This window comes from Molothrus ater, chromosome 3, assembly GCF_012460135.2.
Source record: "Molothrus ater isolate BHLD 08-10-18 breed brown headed cowbird chromosome 3, BPBGC_Mater_1.1, whole genome shotgun sequence".
Taxonomy (NCBI): domain Eukaryota; kingdom Metazoa; phylum Chordata; class Aves; order Passeriformes; family Icteridae; genus Molothrus; species Molothrus ater.
The window spans coordinates 83,574,625-83,592,415 of record NC_050480.2 but is presented as its reverse complement, the minus strand read 5'-3'; the positions used below and the strand labels follow the sequence as shown (position 1 = coordinate 83,592,415).

The window sequence follows — 17,791 nt, the reverse complement described above, 5'->3', positions numbered from 1 at the left end:
AAAACTGCAGAGACTCAAGGTATTGTTCCAAAGAATCTTTCAGTTAGTTACACATTAACAGCTTCAGTAGTTGTACATTCACATATTAAGATATCATCCAAGTTTAGAGTTCAAATGAAAACTTCCTTTTCAGTGCATTGCACTTTATCTGGAAAAAAGTAATGACTCTTTATATTGCACTCTAATGGCCTGGAACATGTTTGTCTGACTGGAATACTAATGAATATTACACTTTAGTATTAATAGACTTGAGAAAGTATATGTACATACTGGAATTTTAAGATGAGGGGGTACGGTGCCCAGACCCAGCAGTGTACTAGTGAGTACAGAGTTTTGCATTAATGGTATAATGAGAACTCTCTAAAACTCCTGTCAGTAGTTTTGGCCTTTCACAGCAACAATAACAGTATTGTTCAGCTGAACAATTACTAATTAATTGTATTCAACTTTTCCACGATCTGCCTCAGGACCAGAAAGAACCCAGCACCCAAAATGAGCCTATTTCTGAATTCACCAGATGCTCTGAGCATGCTGCTTCCTCTACTATGTATTGTGATGTTTTGCTTTGACCTGAACTGTTCTTCCTGGTAAAAATATATTCATTTCCAGAGATTTCTAATTTCGTTGGTGCCAAAATTATTTTTTTGGGGGGGGGGGGGGTGGGAGGTGGAGGGGGGGGGATATTCATTCAATACTTCTCTGAAAAACATGAACTCCATTAAAGACAAGTTCCATTATGAAAATATTTTTTGTGGGAAATTTTCTGACCAGCCTTACCATTTAGATATCTAGATTTATGTACACTAATGACTCACATCTCTTTCCTCCACTGATTTTCAGCACCTTTGCTATTGTTTTGACAAACTGCTCTTTCCTCTTTCATTCTGAAAATAAACAAAGACCGTTGTATCAATCCTTGCCTTTCTTTTCCCTGCCTTTCCAGCTTTTTTTTGGCTAAAGACACAGCTCTTTTCTGGAATAGAATACCACTTGATTTTTCAGATTTGCCTTAGGTGTTGCTCTCTATCATAAGGATAAACCAAATCTCACCATACCACAGTTGACACCACTTTAACCTGCTGGTTGTGAGATTGAAATAGCCTTCAAAAAAGAAATCTCTTTTTTGGGGAGCAGACAATTGTTCTAAACAGCCACACTCCACACTTAACACAAAAGTTAATTTATGTGCCAGATATTGAGTTTATCCTAAACTAACTTGCCTATTCCTAGATAAGTAAGGACAACTTTTACACTCCCTCTTGATGCTAGGGTGCCACTGTGGTGTCACATTTGCTGAGCCCTCCTGGCCTGGAGGCACCCAACATTCTTTGCCCTATTGGGACTTTCTGCCAATGACCAAGTTGGCTCTGCAGCATTTCTTCCAGGCTGAAGCTCTTCCAGCCACACCTAGGTGGGGATTTTCAGAAACAGTAGGCCAAAACAGTGACCAAAATGTTTTACCTCAATAAAGGACAAAAAAAAAAAGTGACAGGCCCTCCCTTAAAATCTCAGTAGACTTTATGACTTCGGACAAACACTTTCACAACGGTACAATTTATGAACAGCAGATGAGGGTGGGATTGCTCTTGACTAAGTTTACCTGGCCAAAGGTTAGTAGTCTAGCCTAAATCAGCCACCATTCTCCCCCAGCAGTCAGCAGTGAACTGCAGGTAGCTGCAGAAGTGATTCATTCCAGGTCCATCAGGAGACAGGATGACTCACTGGCTGCAGAAAGGCCTGCTGGGGTGGGCAGTCAGGTGAGATGCACTGGGCTGCTGGGCACTGTTTGTTAGCCTGCCCTCAGAACACAGCAACAGCCCCAGCTGTAAAATACCCACAGGCTGCATCACCTCCTATTTGGAGCCAGCCAGGAGCACACACCTGGACAGTCACAGCAGCTCACAGGACAAGTGCTGGCAGGTTCGGCTGCCAGAGCTGAGTCATGTGGCTGAACCCTTAGTACCAGCATCTGTTTGCAAAACTGGCTCTGAGATACTTCTGATAAAGAGAATTATGATTTGGAAAGGTTGTGAGTTCTTTTGAAACATTACACCATTTCAGGCAGCTATGACCCAATATCTTAGCACCCCCTCTTCTTGGCTGCAGTATCATGTGGCTCTTTCTAGATGCAACTACTATCAATAATAGATTATTACTCAATTAAATACTGTGAGAACCTTAAGCCTGAAAAGCAGAACATTTTATAAAGCCAAAATCTATGACTTCATTAAAATGATTCTCACATCAGCTTACTTTTACCTTAGAAGCTCAGTAGACTTAGTGAGCTCTCTAGACATAATGGATCCAACCCAATTATTAATAAGGAAGTCAAATAGTGGACATATCTTTCACTTTATTCCTGATTAATTTTTCTTGCCTCCTCCACACAATGGAAAACGCCATCATCACAGCTATATTTTCTTTTTACATTCTGGGAACTTTCTAGTCCACTTTTTTCCTCATGTCTTAAGAATCCTCCTTGAAGCGATTTAATTTTCACCTCCTTTTTTAGCTACACTGGCTTTTCTCATACTTCTGATGGATTTGTTGCTATGTGGCATGATTCTTCCTTTGAAACACATCCGTTTATGATCGACTATTTTGTGTTTCCATTGCACCATCCCAGTGGATTTCACTCAGAATCACCCACGTTTACTTCCTGCTTGGATGGAACTTGTTGTCTTTGCTTTACATTTCATCCTTGATCACAGTGGCAAAGGTGTGATCCTGACTGTGCAGAAAACATTGTTGTGTCTCCAGCTATGTCTTTGAGGTTTGTCACAACGAATAGAAGCACTAGGGAAGGCTGGGAAGGTTGTAGGAAATGGACATTGGAGAGTTCTTGATATTGGAAATATTTGTGCTGGGAGAAGTTTATGCTTTGCAGTCATTCCCAGGATGTTACCATGCTACATGTATACATCTACAGGAAAGCACAGCACTTATCCATGACCAGAGTCATGGACACCATGAGTTCCATAACATGAGTTCCTCATGACTCTCCTGTCTCCTCCACTGAACTGTGAATCTGGACAAAAACCCCAGGCTTGTAGCAAAATGTTAAGTGTAAAATTGGTATCCTTCTCTTTCTTGTTCCCATTCAGTACCTGAAGAGTCCTAAATGTTTGGATGGTTTCGATCTGGATCATAACTGTGTTTATAGCACTATGAAAAGTATTTATTTCAAATGAAATATACATATATATACCTTGAAAAGATAACTGTGTAGTAGAATGTTGAGTAAAATTAACAGAGAACAAATACAGGAGTATTTGGTCAGTGTTTGTTTTAATTTAGGAATGAGCAAAATAATTTTAAGTTGGGCTTAAATGAGAAATAAGTATTTATGATCTATTTAGAGAGACAAATACAGATTTTTTTTAAGTGGTAGAGCATTAATTTAGATGAAAATAAACCCTGATCTCTTCCTTTAACTTACCAGTACATATTCTATTTACACAGTAGGCAAGGGCCCTGAAGCTGGAACAGCTATAGTTGAGAAGATGATCCCTGGAGAGCACTTTTAGAGTCCAGGTCAACCACCTTTCTTCCTAGCAGGCCTCCTTCCCAGCAGTCCCCACTGCTCCATCAGCTCCTGCCAGGTGCACAAAAGCTTGAGAAGATGCCCCATGTGCTGCAGCACTAAAGGGAGGCTGGCAGTGGCCAGGGTCTGTTCTTGTGCCCCTCAGCACACCTTGGAGGCTGGACTTGCAGCTGGTGGACGGTAACACTAGCTCCACAGCACTTGACAGCCAGATCTCATTCCATGGCCACATCTCAGATAAATGAGTGTTTCAGAGCTCCAAATCTTTTCCCTTGTTTCTGTTCAGCTGAGCCCTGTGGCAAGCTGACATGAACTAAGCAGAGGGAGGACTGCTGAAGGACAACTGAGCACATGGACATTTGCAGCACTTCTGAATCAATTTTATTTTACAGTTAAAGTAATGCAAATAGATTTAAATCCATGCTTCTAATTAAGACAACAGTTTCCTGTGCCTCCCAACTGCAGGCAGAATCTGAGTTCTGTTCTGTGATGAAACATCTCTTTCACAATTTACTGCAACTTTCCTAGATCTTGCCAGCTCTGCCGAACCATTAGATAGGATGTAAATACCTTTCTTAGGGTATGCCTCTCTGAAGAAAGACAAAAATATATCAAATTGTGTAACTTTGGGAGTTAAACATTACTCCACATTAGTTTTTCTTGTTTCCCTGCATTTTGGAGGGCATGATTTTTAATTGCATTATATTCATTTTTACAGTAAAAAATCCTACACATTATCCCTATGTAGGGTGATGTAATGAGCAGACTTTATATTTTTTATGTACTCCTGCTTTTGTACAAACATTTTACACATGAGGACTGTTGTTAATATTGGTCTCAGTCCTCAGGTAAAGCAAGATGCTAACATAATACAAACCACACTGATTTATGTTGCAAATATTCGAAGACCAGGGGAATTTATTTGTGACAGTTTGAGATCAAGCATAGATAAATGGGGATGTTAGACTAAGTCACATAGAAGAAAATCATCCTCTTGGATAGTGCATGATAAGACTCTCATGCACATGTTGTGATTCTTGGGATTGTCCTGTGCAGGGCCTGGAGTTGAATTTGATGATCCTAGTGGGTCCCTCCCAACTCAGCATATTCTATGATTCTATGATCAGTGGGCAGAGAAGTCCTCTTACCATCCCACCACTTTGTTTCTGCAATTGTTTTAGAGCAATGTAAGATGATCTATTAATGTCTCAAACTCTGCAGGAATAAGATGATCTTTCTACCAACTGTAGGGTAATAAAATTATACAATCTAAATATCTGAAAATGTAGGAAAATTGGAGCTTCCAGACAATTAGTCTGTCTTTGAATGTTACACTGAAGACCTATTCTCAGAAGTTATACAGTTTTCAGCCTCTTTATAGTAATTGACATCAAGGAATTTAATCCTTTTTTACAATGGAATCCTATTCTCGTTGTTGTCAGAGCAGATGGAGGCAGCTCTGCAGGTGCTCCTCTTAAACCCAATAGATGCCTGGAGAGTCAACTCAGCTTGTGTTTGCAGGTGAACCCAATAGACTGCATCTCTGTTTCATTTTGGTTGACTCTTGCATGCGATAAAGTTCTTCTTAAATTTACTTTCTTGCAGGAAATAACTGTTGAGTGAAGGTGTGTTCCCAAGAAATGAGCGGTGAACTGCATCTTTCCCACAATCTCAAGAGATACCTTGCTGTCCTGGGTTCCACACAGAACTGCTTCAGTCTTTCTTTTTCAGTCCTGCTACTGCAAAGCTTACCCAATTGGCTTTCACTGTCCCAATGTTCTTATTTGGCCCCACCAAAGTTCCTAGAAGGTTTAAACTATAGTACACCATGAAAAGACTTGTGATTTGGGATTTGATTTTGCAATAGCTGTGCTCAGAGCTCTTTGAGGACAAAGTGTCATCACAGCTCTGAAAAATATCGTCTAGAAGACAAACCAAGACAAAAGTGATGTTACAACCAGGCATCAAAGAAGAAAACAATGAAAAGTTATTGCTAAGTTAGGCAGGAAGAACTATATAGATGAAAAAAGACTAGAGAGTTGGTCTCTGATCTTGAAAGCTTCTGCTTAACTACAGAGCACACTCATTTCTTGACTTTTTGCATGATTAGTTCTTAGTTTCCTTAGGGCAGAAACAGAAAGATTGAGCAGAAGGGTGTAAAACCTAACTGATAGCACTATTCAGAAAAAAAGATTACAGGAATAAGGATAAATAGAGCAGTGCCATGTGTAATGATTGGCACAGGAATGAGTTCATTGGAAATGTAAACACGGAAAGGGACGGGCAGAGAGGGCACAAGATGAGCAACTCAGCGATGAGTAACTGCGGAAGTGGTTAAGACTTCCTGGTCAACAAAGAGAAAAACAGTGATGCAAGAAGAGGTTGGGCTAAAAGGAGGGAATAGGAGCAGCATTCCCCTTGGTGTGCTCAGCTGTGCCTGCCTCTTTGTGTGTGGCTTCACATCTTGGTACTTGTTGCTTCACTGCTCTAATGCCGATCAATAACTGACCAATAAACACGTGGGTTTGTGTTGATGATTGCTACGCTCTGGTTCCTGTTACTGCCTATGAAAAAAACATAAAAATTAGTACTCCTGTTGTGCTCTTGATTATTGAGGCAAACTTTGAAACCCAGACAATCACAGCTCTTAGATATTTTTAATCATTACTGATGAGGCAACTCAAGTCTAGTACAAATGCGCAAGCTAATTTTACAGGATTTTGTGTTCTTTCAGTAACTAGATTGATTCCTGGAGATGGATATATGTAGCTGACTTCGGTCTGGAAGGGGTTTTTTCCCTATGATGCTGTTTGTTTTTCTGCTATATCACAAATTTTACTGGCAAGTATAATTGACCAAAATTCTCAACACCTTTTGTCACGGAGACCTTGACAGACTGCTGTTACACCATTGTCTGCAAATGAGCTGAGCAGTCCTTTCTAAGTTTATTTTATTTCCAAGGATGGGACATCTACCACCTCTCTCTACAACATTATACTTAAGTGAATTGACATAGTCTCCATTCAGTACCACAGGATAAAGCCAGGATAAATATGGCCCAATCGCAAAATATCCTCAAAATTTGAAGGCATCTCTTTACAGAGTAAAGCCAAATTCTGTATTTCTTTATTTGCCTGCTGTTGACATAGCATAGCCCTTTCTTTGGCAAAAGCTGTTGGATACTGAGTACTTTTGCAGTGGTGTGTTCAGAAGGCCTCAACGTCTACAATACACCTGAAAAGACCTTTTTTCTGGGTTCTTTCCAACACCAATTCACTACTCGGAGACGAATCAGAAGCAAAGCAGTGGATGGGTAAGCTCTGACTTTTAAAGGTTGCTTGCACCAGACAGTCTGAGAGCAGGAGCTTGCCAAACCTCACTTTTGGAAGAAATCCACTGGACTTCATAAAATATGGGATAAAGATGTTACCTGAAAAATTACTTAAGAGCAATGTTCCTAAATGGTAAGCTGGGCTGTGGCCCAAGGTCATTCTCAGACTACAATAGCTCTGTCCTCTCTAAGGCAGCAAGATGAGCAAAGGCTTGCTATGGGAGATTAACCTCCACAGAAAGGGGGATGAATGTATTTCACCCTTTCCAGACTTGCTTCATACCTTGCACTGACACAGGTCACGCAGGATTTGTGAGAGCAAGGTTAGATGTCAGTGATAATAATGTTGCTCTTGGGTTTTTGTGGAAGATCCCAATCTGCACAGCAAGCATTTTTTAGCTCTGCCTCAAATTGCCTTCAAATGCTGGCTGGTGAAACACTTGAGTCTGAGCAGATTAGACCATGCCAAAATGGTAACTATGAAACTGGAGTGCATTGGTTTCTTGTAAAAGCTCACTGTATCCAACCATTATTTCTGCTCCTTTCTTCACAAAATAAATAAACAGAGATTTAGCATAATATACTGAATTCTTTCTACGGAAAGTTAAGTCAAACAACAGTTTTTTATAAGATTCTGGAGATAATATATTTTCCAAGCAGAACTTCAAACTCCCTCCCACTTTGGACACTGGCTGAGATGAGTGTGATGTTGCCTGCAGCACATCGTAGCTTTTGACACTGAGCAAGACCAAACAGAATACTACATTTCGAAAAAAAATAGTACCCTTCAGAAATAAGCTCTATCTTTTCAGCCATATTCCGAAATAAAAAAAAATTAGAATATTGTAGAACAGCCTTAGCCTCATATAATTCAAATTTACTGATATTGAGAGCTACTAGTTATTGTGCCACCTCCTTGTGAGATTCCATGCCTAAGCTCTCAGCCAGGGGTCCAGGCATGGCTCAGGGATGCATTGCACTTTGAGATGTTCACAGTCAAGTATCACCCTCACTCACAGAGAAATTAATTCCCTAATGGGATTCCAGCTTTAAAATAATAGCACTTTAATGGAGACAGCAAAATAAAAGTATGCTCTAAATAAACAGACATTACCTCTCAGAGTGGTAGTTTTATTTGTATGCATTCAAAAGCACATAGTTTTTTTCACAGGAATATAAGCATAACAATGGTGAAACATCCGTATTGGATCCGACTACTATTCCATTTCGAGGGATTCAAAAGCAGATCCAAGAAACTTCACAGGGGGCAATGGTAGACAACCAGCTCCAGAAGAAAGTTTCTGCTTAATCCCCACCAATGTAATGCTTGGCCGATTTCATAAAACATATACACTTATACCCCTTGGAAAAGTTATATATATATATAAAAATCTGTATTTCTTATAGATTTCTGTACAGTAATATTTACAATATATTGCAAAGATTTCAGTCTTATCTCCATATTCCAGACCATAAACCCCAGACTTTGTACCTTTCTCCTGTTATGCCACGGCTGCGGACATTGCCCCTTGTCACAGCACTGGAGAACCATCAAACACTTGGGTGTAAACAGCAATTTGTTCTGTTCACTTGCATCCCATTTGACTATTTTGTTTACATAGTTCTAGTCAAACAAAATAATTCAATTTATGGCTAGCCTTTGTCATCAGCTGCCGTTTTAGGCTCCCTAGACTATTGGAAAACCAGTTCCATTGCTAAAATTTCTGTTCAAACTGCAACAGCCCACTTTTCCAGTTTAACAAGAAAGCTGGAAAATTCCACCCATCCAAAGAGTAAAAAACAAAAAAAGATTTTTTTTTTCTTTTTGAGAAAAAGATAGGTAGTGGCTAGCATTAGCAAGTTCTTTTTGTTTTGAAGGGTATGACTGAAAGACCCAGCAGAAGGAGAACCCTCTACATGTAACAGTAACAGGAACAGAATGAACACCAGAGCTCTCATCACTTGGAAAAAGCACTGAATTCGCCATTCCCAAAATATATGGGGAAAGAAGGTTGTCATCTATTTTTGTTCTGACATATTGGAAATGTAAATTATTAGCTTCCCCAGAAGGTAATATTAAATAAAGGGAATCTACAGCTTAACAGGCAAAGATCTTAGATAGCTCCACATCACCTCTGAAATAAATGGGAGTGCTTGAGATTCCTATGGAGTTTGAACAAAGCCAGAGAAATTTTGCCACATCAGTGTGGAAAGTCACCTGAACCCTATTGAACTATCCACAAAGACAAAAAGAGGAATTTAAAAAGTATTCAGAATGGGTCCAGTTCTGATTTCACTAGCCTCTGCCATAAAACCTTAATTGATTTTCAGAAAGGCTCATGTTCAGTATTTTTAAGCAAATTAAACACATTCCTTCCTAATACTGAAAATTCTTGAGTAATACATCTTTCATCTTAACTTTTGAAAGCTGCTCAACTGACAGAGGAACAACAAACAGAAGTTTGAAAATGAAATCAAAAATTTTCCTTGGAAACAAAACAAATTAATTCTCTTCTCCTGTGGCAGGGCACTGGATTGTAACTCAAAAGATTTTTTGCACTCTGAACTATCTACAGTAATCCATGCTTTTGAAGAAAGCATTCCTTAGCTCTGATATATAAATATATATGTGGTACAGCATCTTGCTGGGAGCATGAACAGAACAGATACATCAGATTATGCTCTTGACTAATAAACCTAGACTGTGATCCTTAAAAACCTGCACCTTCAGTCTATAAATTTTATAATATTAGCAGCATCTTGAAGTTTTCTGAGAATCATCGTTTTATAATAATGTAACAAATGTATATGGAGATTTTGTTATGTAAGAAAATATCCACATATGCTACCTTCTCTCTATGTTTGAAGGAGCTCACACGAACTACTTAGTTTTCTCCCAGTTGAAAAGTGGTTCCACAATTATTTTATCTGGAATTGTTATCTAGTTATCTTAAGAACTTCAGACATGTAGGCCTTAGTACCTAACACTAGAAACAGAAGACACTGCATTTCCAAACTGGTGCTGTAATTGAGAACTAACCATCCAAGGACTGACAAGCACATTTAAAACCCATGCAAGTGCAACTCAGATGATATTTAGCTGATGTTGATGAGCTCTTCAAGGGCAACTCTTCCACAACCACGGTAACACAAAGTAAGCTTTTAACCTCTGCAGGACCCACAGCTGAAGTCAACATTGTGCCAGTCAGGCAGCTTTCACAGATAGGTGTCACTGCCAATGAAAGGGAAAGTGGCTTTGGCTTTTTTTTTTTAAATTGTTTTGTGGTTTGCAATGTCCATGCAGAAATGCTTTGATTTTATAGCAAGCAATGACAAATTGGGGTGTTTGAGGCATAGCCAGCAAATTCCATGAGCTACTGCAGAGGCCTCATTCACTACACTAATGATCCAAGTATCACCTTTTAAAACATGTTTAGCTCAGGCAGCTCAACTGAGGCATTTTACTGATGACATTGGGTGAGGTGTTGTGTACACTGGGTGTCATCAGGACATTCCCTGGCCTGGCTGTGCCCTAACATGCCTTCCTGCCTTGCACAGCCCTACTGCAGACCCACACTGGGAAGTGTGGCTTAACACAGCCTGGCACAGCTCCCTAGTGCCATGCTGTAACAGCCTGCTCACTCACTGCCTAAAACTAAAGGTGTTACACCATGACTGCCAAACCTTGCCATGTGTGCCATGTCAGACTCGGGCACATATTGCAAACAAATTGTACTGTTCTGCAAGGCAGAAACAATGCAAAACCTCCCTCAATACCTGTTTCCTGGAACCATGCTCCTGCAAGTATTTGGTGCTATTCTTTCCCAATCGCTGAGCAAGCTGTGTGACAACCTAGCAAGAGCAAACTAGATGGATACAAGGTACACTGATTTGGCCTGCATGCTATCAGAGAAAGAGAGGTTTGGCAGGAATTTAGCTTACATGTTTGCCAAGTATCTCAGACAAGGCCACCACAGTTAGTCCTCACCAGCCAAGCAAATGATGGTGAATGATGTCAGGATGAGCTCTGATTAAACAGCTCTGGTAAGGCAGAGCCTTTGGACATCCAGGTGGAGTCTGTCTGCAAGGGAACACCTGACCCAGAGGTCATTGCCACTTCATTCCCACTTTCTCCCCCCATTCCTGTTGACAAATTCATTGCTGGAAAGAGATGGGTGCACAAAACAGACCTTCTGTCACAGCCTGGAATGACATCCTGAGGCAGTGAGCTGATGTTGTATATTACTGGGGATGGCAGCTGCTGCCACGCTTCAATTTTCCAGGGGATTTTGTTTCCTGCTGTCTTGCTGGGGCACAGTTCACAATCTCCACTTTTCATTGCAGCCTTGGACATCCTTGGGCTTGACAAGAGTGAGACTTCCAGGGGATGGGGGTGAAGGTAGGAAACAACAACAAAATACCAAACTTGGACAAAGTACACATAAGCCAGATGAGGGAACAGTTTCTTCCTGCGTCTGGTTTTGTTCAACTTCCAAGTCAACAATTCTGAAGAAAGAAGAAAAACAGTGTCATTTGTTAATTATCATATCAGACAAGCTTAAGGTGATACTCTAAAGCTTTTATTCAGCTGCCTGTGGCTACTGCCAACACAGTAAATTACCCTCCCTGGAGATTTCCACTTGAATAATGCCCACCCATTTAAGAATGATGAGAAACTCAAGGCTGAATAATCTTGATACAGCTCAGGAAGGAGGATGCAGAGTGAACCTCTTCCTAGAATGAAGCAGAACTGACAGTGAGAAGAACTGCAATGACCATCTTGCTAAGGACCTCAGTTTTCTGAAGCTCACAACCCACACTCTGCAATCATCTCTCTGATGAGACATGCTAAAGAACCTGATCCTTCAACCAGCTCTTTTATTTACATGGTGCTCCATCAGGTCCCAGAGAGCTCATGAAAAATTAAACAGAGAACATAAAATATGAATGGAATGATCACTGGCCCATAAAAGCTCTGCAGTTCTTGAAAGGTGTTTTATACACAACAAATATTGGGATTGCAGAAATAAGGCTTCTGCCTCATTGTCCAAAGAAGATGCAACAATTTTCAAACCTCTGCAGAAAACCAGGAACTTCTAAGGATGTGCCTGGGAACACCAGGAAGAGCATGTTGCTCCCCAGCAGAGAACAGCAGTCCACTGCCCTTTAATAAGTAAGCGAAACAGAGCCAAACACTTGGATATTGTGAAAACATACAGATATCTGACTTGATGCTGTATTGTCAAGGTGTAGAACTGAATGAAAATTTAGACCAGAACTACAAGGCTCATCTTGCAATTACGTGACGATAAACAACTCTCTCCTTAAATTCTGTCCAGTAAATGTAGTATTTAACTTATGGTAACTCTTGATGACCCTTGTCCTTTATTCTGGGTGCAGTGTACAGGTATTTTTAGCTGACCTTTCTGAACTTCCCACTTCTGTGACCTAATTTAAGTATATTCTCAGTTTCCAGAAACTACCTGACAGATGAGATCCAACAGTTAAGAGTTAGCCCTACTATCCTTAAAATTAGGTTTATAAATAAGGACCCTCTGAATTAGTCTTTCCTAGGCTGTCAAAGGAATTGCTACCAGAGTAATTAAAGTTATTGCAGAATGAACATAGGATCACTTGAATAAAACTTGATGTTTTTTTCATTGAGATCTTTTCACCACCTTGTTAGGCTGTGTAATACAATTTTCTCTTACATGGTAAAAATAAAAAGCCATTGACCAAGCTCATGTGAGGTTCAGCTCCTGGTACTTCCCACCCTCCCACCCTTGCCTTTGCCCTGGTGCAGCACCTCCTCTGCAGACTGCATGCTCCCAGGGGTGCTCACCAGCATCTCCTGCCTCAGCTGCAGCACTGGAACCGCTTGGCAAATGGATGGGGAAAGGACCATCTGCTCCCTCTGGAGCCAGCTCTGTGGTGATGACCTGGACCTTACCCCCATCAGGGGCATTCAGGAGCAAACAGGCTTTTATTTGGTTGTTTTTCTTGCGTGGCTCATGCTTGCCGGAATCTGCCTCCCATCCTCTTGCTGCAAGCAGATTCACAAAACCACCACCTTTCTCATTTTGTTTTGTCTATCTCCCGGCCTTTTATCACAGAAGGATGAGCAAGGAAAAATGATTAGTTGGGAGAGCCCTTTTTTCTCTCTAAAATTATTCGGGAAAGGATTTGTTACATAAGAACACTTCTTTTTAGTTGTCAGCCGGATACCTGAGAACATTCTTATCAGTATGGCCTACAAAAGTTTTTGTATAATGGCTCTCTCCCTGTCTTCCTCCTCTTGCAGAAAGAAAACAGACTTTTGAGAAAAATTCTAATTCTAAAGATGAACCGAATTTCACATCATTAAAACCAGTTTCAAGTAAATGGATTTTCGCCTTACATGGATTAAAGGAATTTAGAGTGACAGCCTCACATCCACATAGGAATGAGAGGCTCAAGCACTACAATTCTCCACATTCTTGGGCCCATGTGCTCTATCAACAGCTGTATCTACACCAAATTATGTTCTTCTCATGCACCAATTACCAACTGTCAGAAAATATACACGTAATCCTTTATATCAAGACCTACTCATGAAATTTTTAAACACCTCACGGTAAGCTGTGGTAGTTATCCTAGGGGCTTTATGTACTGGAAGAAGAAAAACTCCTATCTCATGGATTATCAACACCACAGGCTCCATGAATATAGTTCTCTTCCAGGAGATTATCCACAAAATAAACACCACTTTTATTAAACCCAGGACACTGGCTTTTACCAGAGCTAAATTTGTTATGTTTCTGTCTGTGAAGTAATTGATTTCTAAGCCTAGATCCACACTTTTGTGTTTATTATCTTTAGCTTACAACACTGGAGCACCCCTCTGACCAAGGCAAACCCACAACCCACTCCCAGCTACCAGCAGCAAACCACATAGCAAAACCCACTGCAGAGGAACACCCAATCTCTGTGAAATGCCATAAGGTCACCTGGAACAAACTTTTAGGGTCCCAACAGGAAGCCATAGAGGAAATAAGATTTATAGCAGGGCACTGATTCAGTTTTGCTTTTCTGATACTTGGGGATGTGTAAGGAGAAGGAGAGAGACTAAAGTAAAGGGGAAAACTGTAGCAGTGTAGTGTAAATACAGTACACTCCTGATGAGAAATAGTTTCAGCAGTACACTATAAATACAGGGTACTCCTAATTAGTAGTAGTTAGTTCAGTCTGTTATCCAAATAACTGTAGCTAAAGGTTGAATACATTTCTAAGGCTTTTTCCTAGCATTTAATGTAGCAGAGATTAGAAGAAATAAGATATTTGCAAAGCAGGAATCTGCAAAGTGCAGGCATCCTTCACAGACACCAACTCTCTAATTTCCTCTGGGGGGTCTGATCTAAACCTGGCAAGCTGCAAGCATTTACTTGTTTGTATTTTGGTTTTTGTAATAACACAGATTTCTGCTTTGCAAAAAAGCCATACCTGGAACATGTGGTAAACAAAACACATTTTCCTTCAGCCCTTCCTGAAAACACTAATATAAACCATGAGAAGTTAACTGCTCTCTAAAAAGGAAAGAGAAACGCAAATTGTCAGGGCGAGGATCTGCACACACCTTGAGTTCACCAGGCTCCAACGCACGCTAAATTAAGTCATCACGCCAGTTCCTGGATCACCTTATTGGTCTCCTTGGCTTTCTTACACGTGTACAACCATTTGATTATCCGAGCGTTGCGCTCAATCACAGAGGTGCTGCTGGGGACCTGCTCTGTGAGTTCGTCCTCCAGCAGCCCCTCGTCCCCGCTGTGCCTCGTGAACTCGCTCTCCGATGTCGCCACGCTGATGCTGCGGATCTTGAAGGAGACATTGTCAGACACCACAGAGAAGTTCTCTCTCCCAAGATCCTCAATGACCTCCTGCTCCAGGCCACAGTACTTGAAAAATGTGTCAGAGTCAGCGAAGGACTTGGAGTAGCGAGAGCTGATGTCTGACTGGGAGCGATGGAGACCTCTCCTCTTCACCTCCTTGACCTCTTCAGGAGGTGTACTCAGTTTTGAGGGTCTCTCATGCTCTTTTGTACATACCCTTGCCCCTTCAGTGCTCACAGAGATAGTCTGCACGGCTCCATGGTCGCTTGGCTCACGGTCACCATCTTTTGCTGAGAGAGGCTCGCTGCTCTCGGTGGCTGCGATGTCCTCCATGACTCTGGGCAACGCAGGGGAAGCCAACTGCTTCTCCTTTATGGACCCATGGAAGATCCTCCTCACCAAATTCCCCCGTGAGCTGTCCTGGCTTTGACCCCTCCCGAGCTCACATTTCTGACGGTAGATCACCAGGGAATCCGGCCGCATCTGCCTCTTGGTGCTGCGCCTGGCGATGGGGGGGCCGTGCTGCAGGGGGGCTCGGCAGGAGCTCCCGGCCGTGCCCGGCTCCCGGGGCTTCGCGCCCGCGCCTCTGCCCGGCTCCCGGCTCGCTGCTTTGCTCTCCACGGAGCAGGTCTCGCTGCTGCTCTCCGAGGCTGAGCTGAGCGTGATGACGGGATCCTGCCTGCTGCCGATGACCTGCTGGCTCTTTACGTACTTGGCCTTATCGGCGGCCAGTCTCTCCACGGCACTTTTCCTGCCCGGCTTGCCGGCCTCCAGCTGCCTGCGGAGGTACTCGGGCCCCTTGTTGAGGAGCCGCAGGGGGAGGGAGGAGTGCAGGTCGGAGATGGCGTGCATTCCCACGGCCCGGGAGAGTTCGGCTGGCATAGCAATTTCAGGGACGCGGATCCTGCTTCCAGTCCCGAGAGGGAAATGGAATAAGAAAATTAAAAAAAAAAAATTAAAAAGGGAAAAAAAGGGAAAATCGCGGCGTAGGACACCCGGGTGCGCAGGCGGCGGCACCGGGCTCCGAGGGCCGCGCTCCCCGCTCCGTCGGGGCGCCGCGTGTTCCGCCCGCCCGCCGGCAGGCACAGCCAATCCCGGCAGCTGGAAGGCTGGGAGGGAGAGAGGGAGGGAGGGAAGGAGGCAGGAGCCGCCCTGGGGGGCAGCGGCCCGGCCCTCGCCGCCTCTCGCGGCGCTGGGGCGGTCGGGGCTCCGGGGTCTCGGCGCTGCTGTGGGGACGGGGCGCCTGTTCCGACCCCGGGGCACTCGGGGGGCTTGCTCCCCTCAGAACCGGCTGTCCCGGGCCGCCGCCTGAGAACGGGGCGCTGCTTGAGGGCTGACCCGGCAGACCCCAGCGCATCTTCCTCTTGGGGGGCGCCACCTGGCCCCGCTCTTTTCGCGGCCCTTACGCGGTGCGTCCCCCCCGCGGGTTTCACTGCCCGGGGGCTGCGCTCCAGCGGCAAACCTGGGAATGATCGGGAGAGGACGGGACGGGCTTCCAGAGCACAGCGGCAGAGCAGAGTCCGGGCACGCCGGGCGGGCAGCACAGCCGTGGCCCCAGCCGTGCCCCCAGCCGTGCTGGCGGCATCCTGCCCTTCCCGGGGCAGCAGCAGGGACACGTCTGTCCCTGGGCCACGGCTGTGCTCCGGCTGTGCCCGTGTAAAGTGCAGGGGAATGGCATCCGTCTGAACTGCGTGTCGCGAATCTTTGCCCTTCGGAAACACAGGGCAGAATTCCCATCTGGGGCTGGCAGTTCTGAACAGGCAGGACAGAGCCCTCGGCTGTAATGTAAACTTCTGAAAATTAGACTTGTAAGTCAACTACCTGGGGCAGTTCAACTTTAACTCGTGAGATGCACTGTAATAACTGAATTATACATAACTTTTGTTCTAATACAGGAAACAAAAGGCAGTTTATATCTGCAGGTTTTTTCATGCATATTTTTTACTGGTTTGGTTTGGTTTTAGCTTGTCTACTACTTCTGGGGGAATACTAAAATGCTTTTGTGGTGATTGGTTCATACTTCATCTTTCCAGTCACTAAATTGTAGCTAACAAGTTTAGAAAGGAAGAGATGAGCCTCCCTGTCCTCGTTGAAGTTTCAGGGTACACCACTTTGCTACCAGCAAGGTTCTCACTGAGGCAAGAGAAAGGTTACCATCAGCCCTAGAGTCAGAGTTTGGGCTAGCTCTTCAGTGAAGACCTTCTTAGAAACACACAAAACAGAAATACTCTCTTACCAACATGGTGCTACTGCTGGTTTTCCCCTTAATTTTACATCATCCTTGTTTCTAGACACGTAAGTCTGAAATGCAGAAGCCCTATAACACAAACAACTGCCTGTTCACAGCAAGAATTCCAGATATGATGCTTGCCTGAATCATGACTGAAATTTGTAACATACCTTGAGATCACTTAGACTGAAATTCTTGTTGAAATGTAGAATGGGTGCAGTGCTTTGAGAAATAACTTTTTTTTGTTTTACAGGTATACAAGTAGAGCTGGTTCACATAAGAACTTACCTAAAATCAATATTCTTGAAAACTGAGAAACAATAATAAAAGTTTAAGCACAGTTAATTACTAGGTTCATACACAGATGTGTAAGAGTATAATTAATATCATTACATATTGAAATGCTTCATGGGATGCTGGGCATATAGAGAAGGTTGATGTTTTCTGACAATTAATCTAAGCAATAAGCTGATAGACATAATGAATTTAGTAATGAGATACTAAGGTTTAATTCCCATATTGACAAATCTGCCCTATTTTTTCCTTCAACATTTTCCTTGGTGTTCTATGGCACTGAATAATGTAATAACACATAAATAACACATATTCACATTTCTCCATGCATTTTATTTTGTGTTTGTTCCAAATCCTAGAAACTTGTAGTCTTGTAGAAACTTTTAGAACTTGCAAAAAAAAACATCTTTAGCATTTACTTGAAATAATAAGAAAAATGAACACACATAAGTATCAATTAGAGGGGTCTTATTCAACGACTACATTCATTTATTTATTTATTCATTTATTCATTTATTTATCAAAGC

The 17,791-nt window shown here is 42.6% G+C and overlaps 1 protein-coding gene across 1 annotated transcript; it reads right to left on the bottom strand.

Moving 5' to 3' along the window:
- Nucleotides 1-7,990: 7,990 nt before the first annotated feature.
- On the bottom strand, nucleotides 7,991-15,622 carry FAM110C (family with sequence similarity 110 member C). Its single transcript, XM_036380916.2, has 2 exons — nucleotides 14,488-15,622; nucleotides 7,991-11,381 (listed from the first exon to the last, which is right to left on the bottom strand). The coding sequence occupies exon 1, from the start codon at nucleotides 15,620-15,622 to the stop codon at nucleotides 14,528-14,530; it is 1,095 nt and encodes a 364-aa protein (XP_036236809.1). The 3' UTR covers nucleotides 7,991-11,381; nucleotides 14,488-14,527.
- Between the last annotated feature and the right edge of the window lie 2,169 nt (nucleotides 15,623-17,791).

Bases quoted from the DNA above. Each gene is read 5' to 3' on its own strand.
- FAM110C (XM_036380916.2), bottom strand. From the start codon at position 15,622: ATGCCAGCCGAACTCTCCCGGGCCGTGGGAATGCACGCCATCTCCGAC.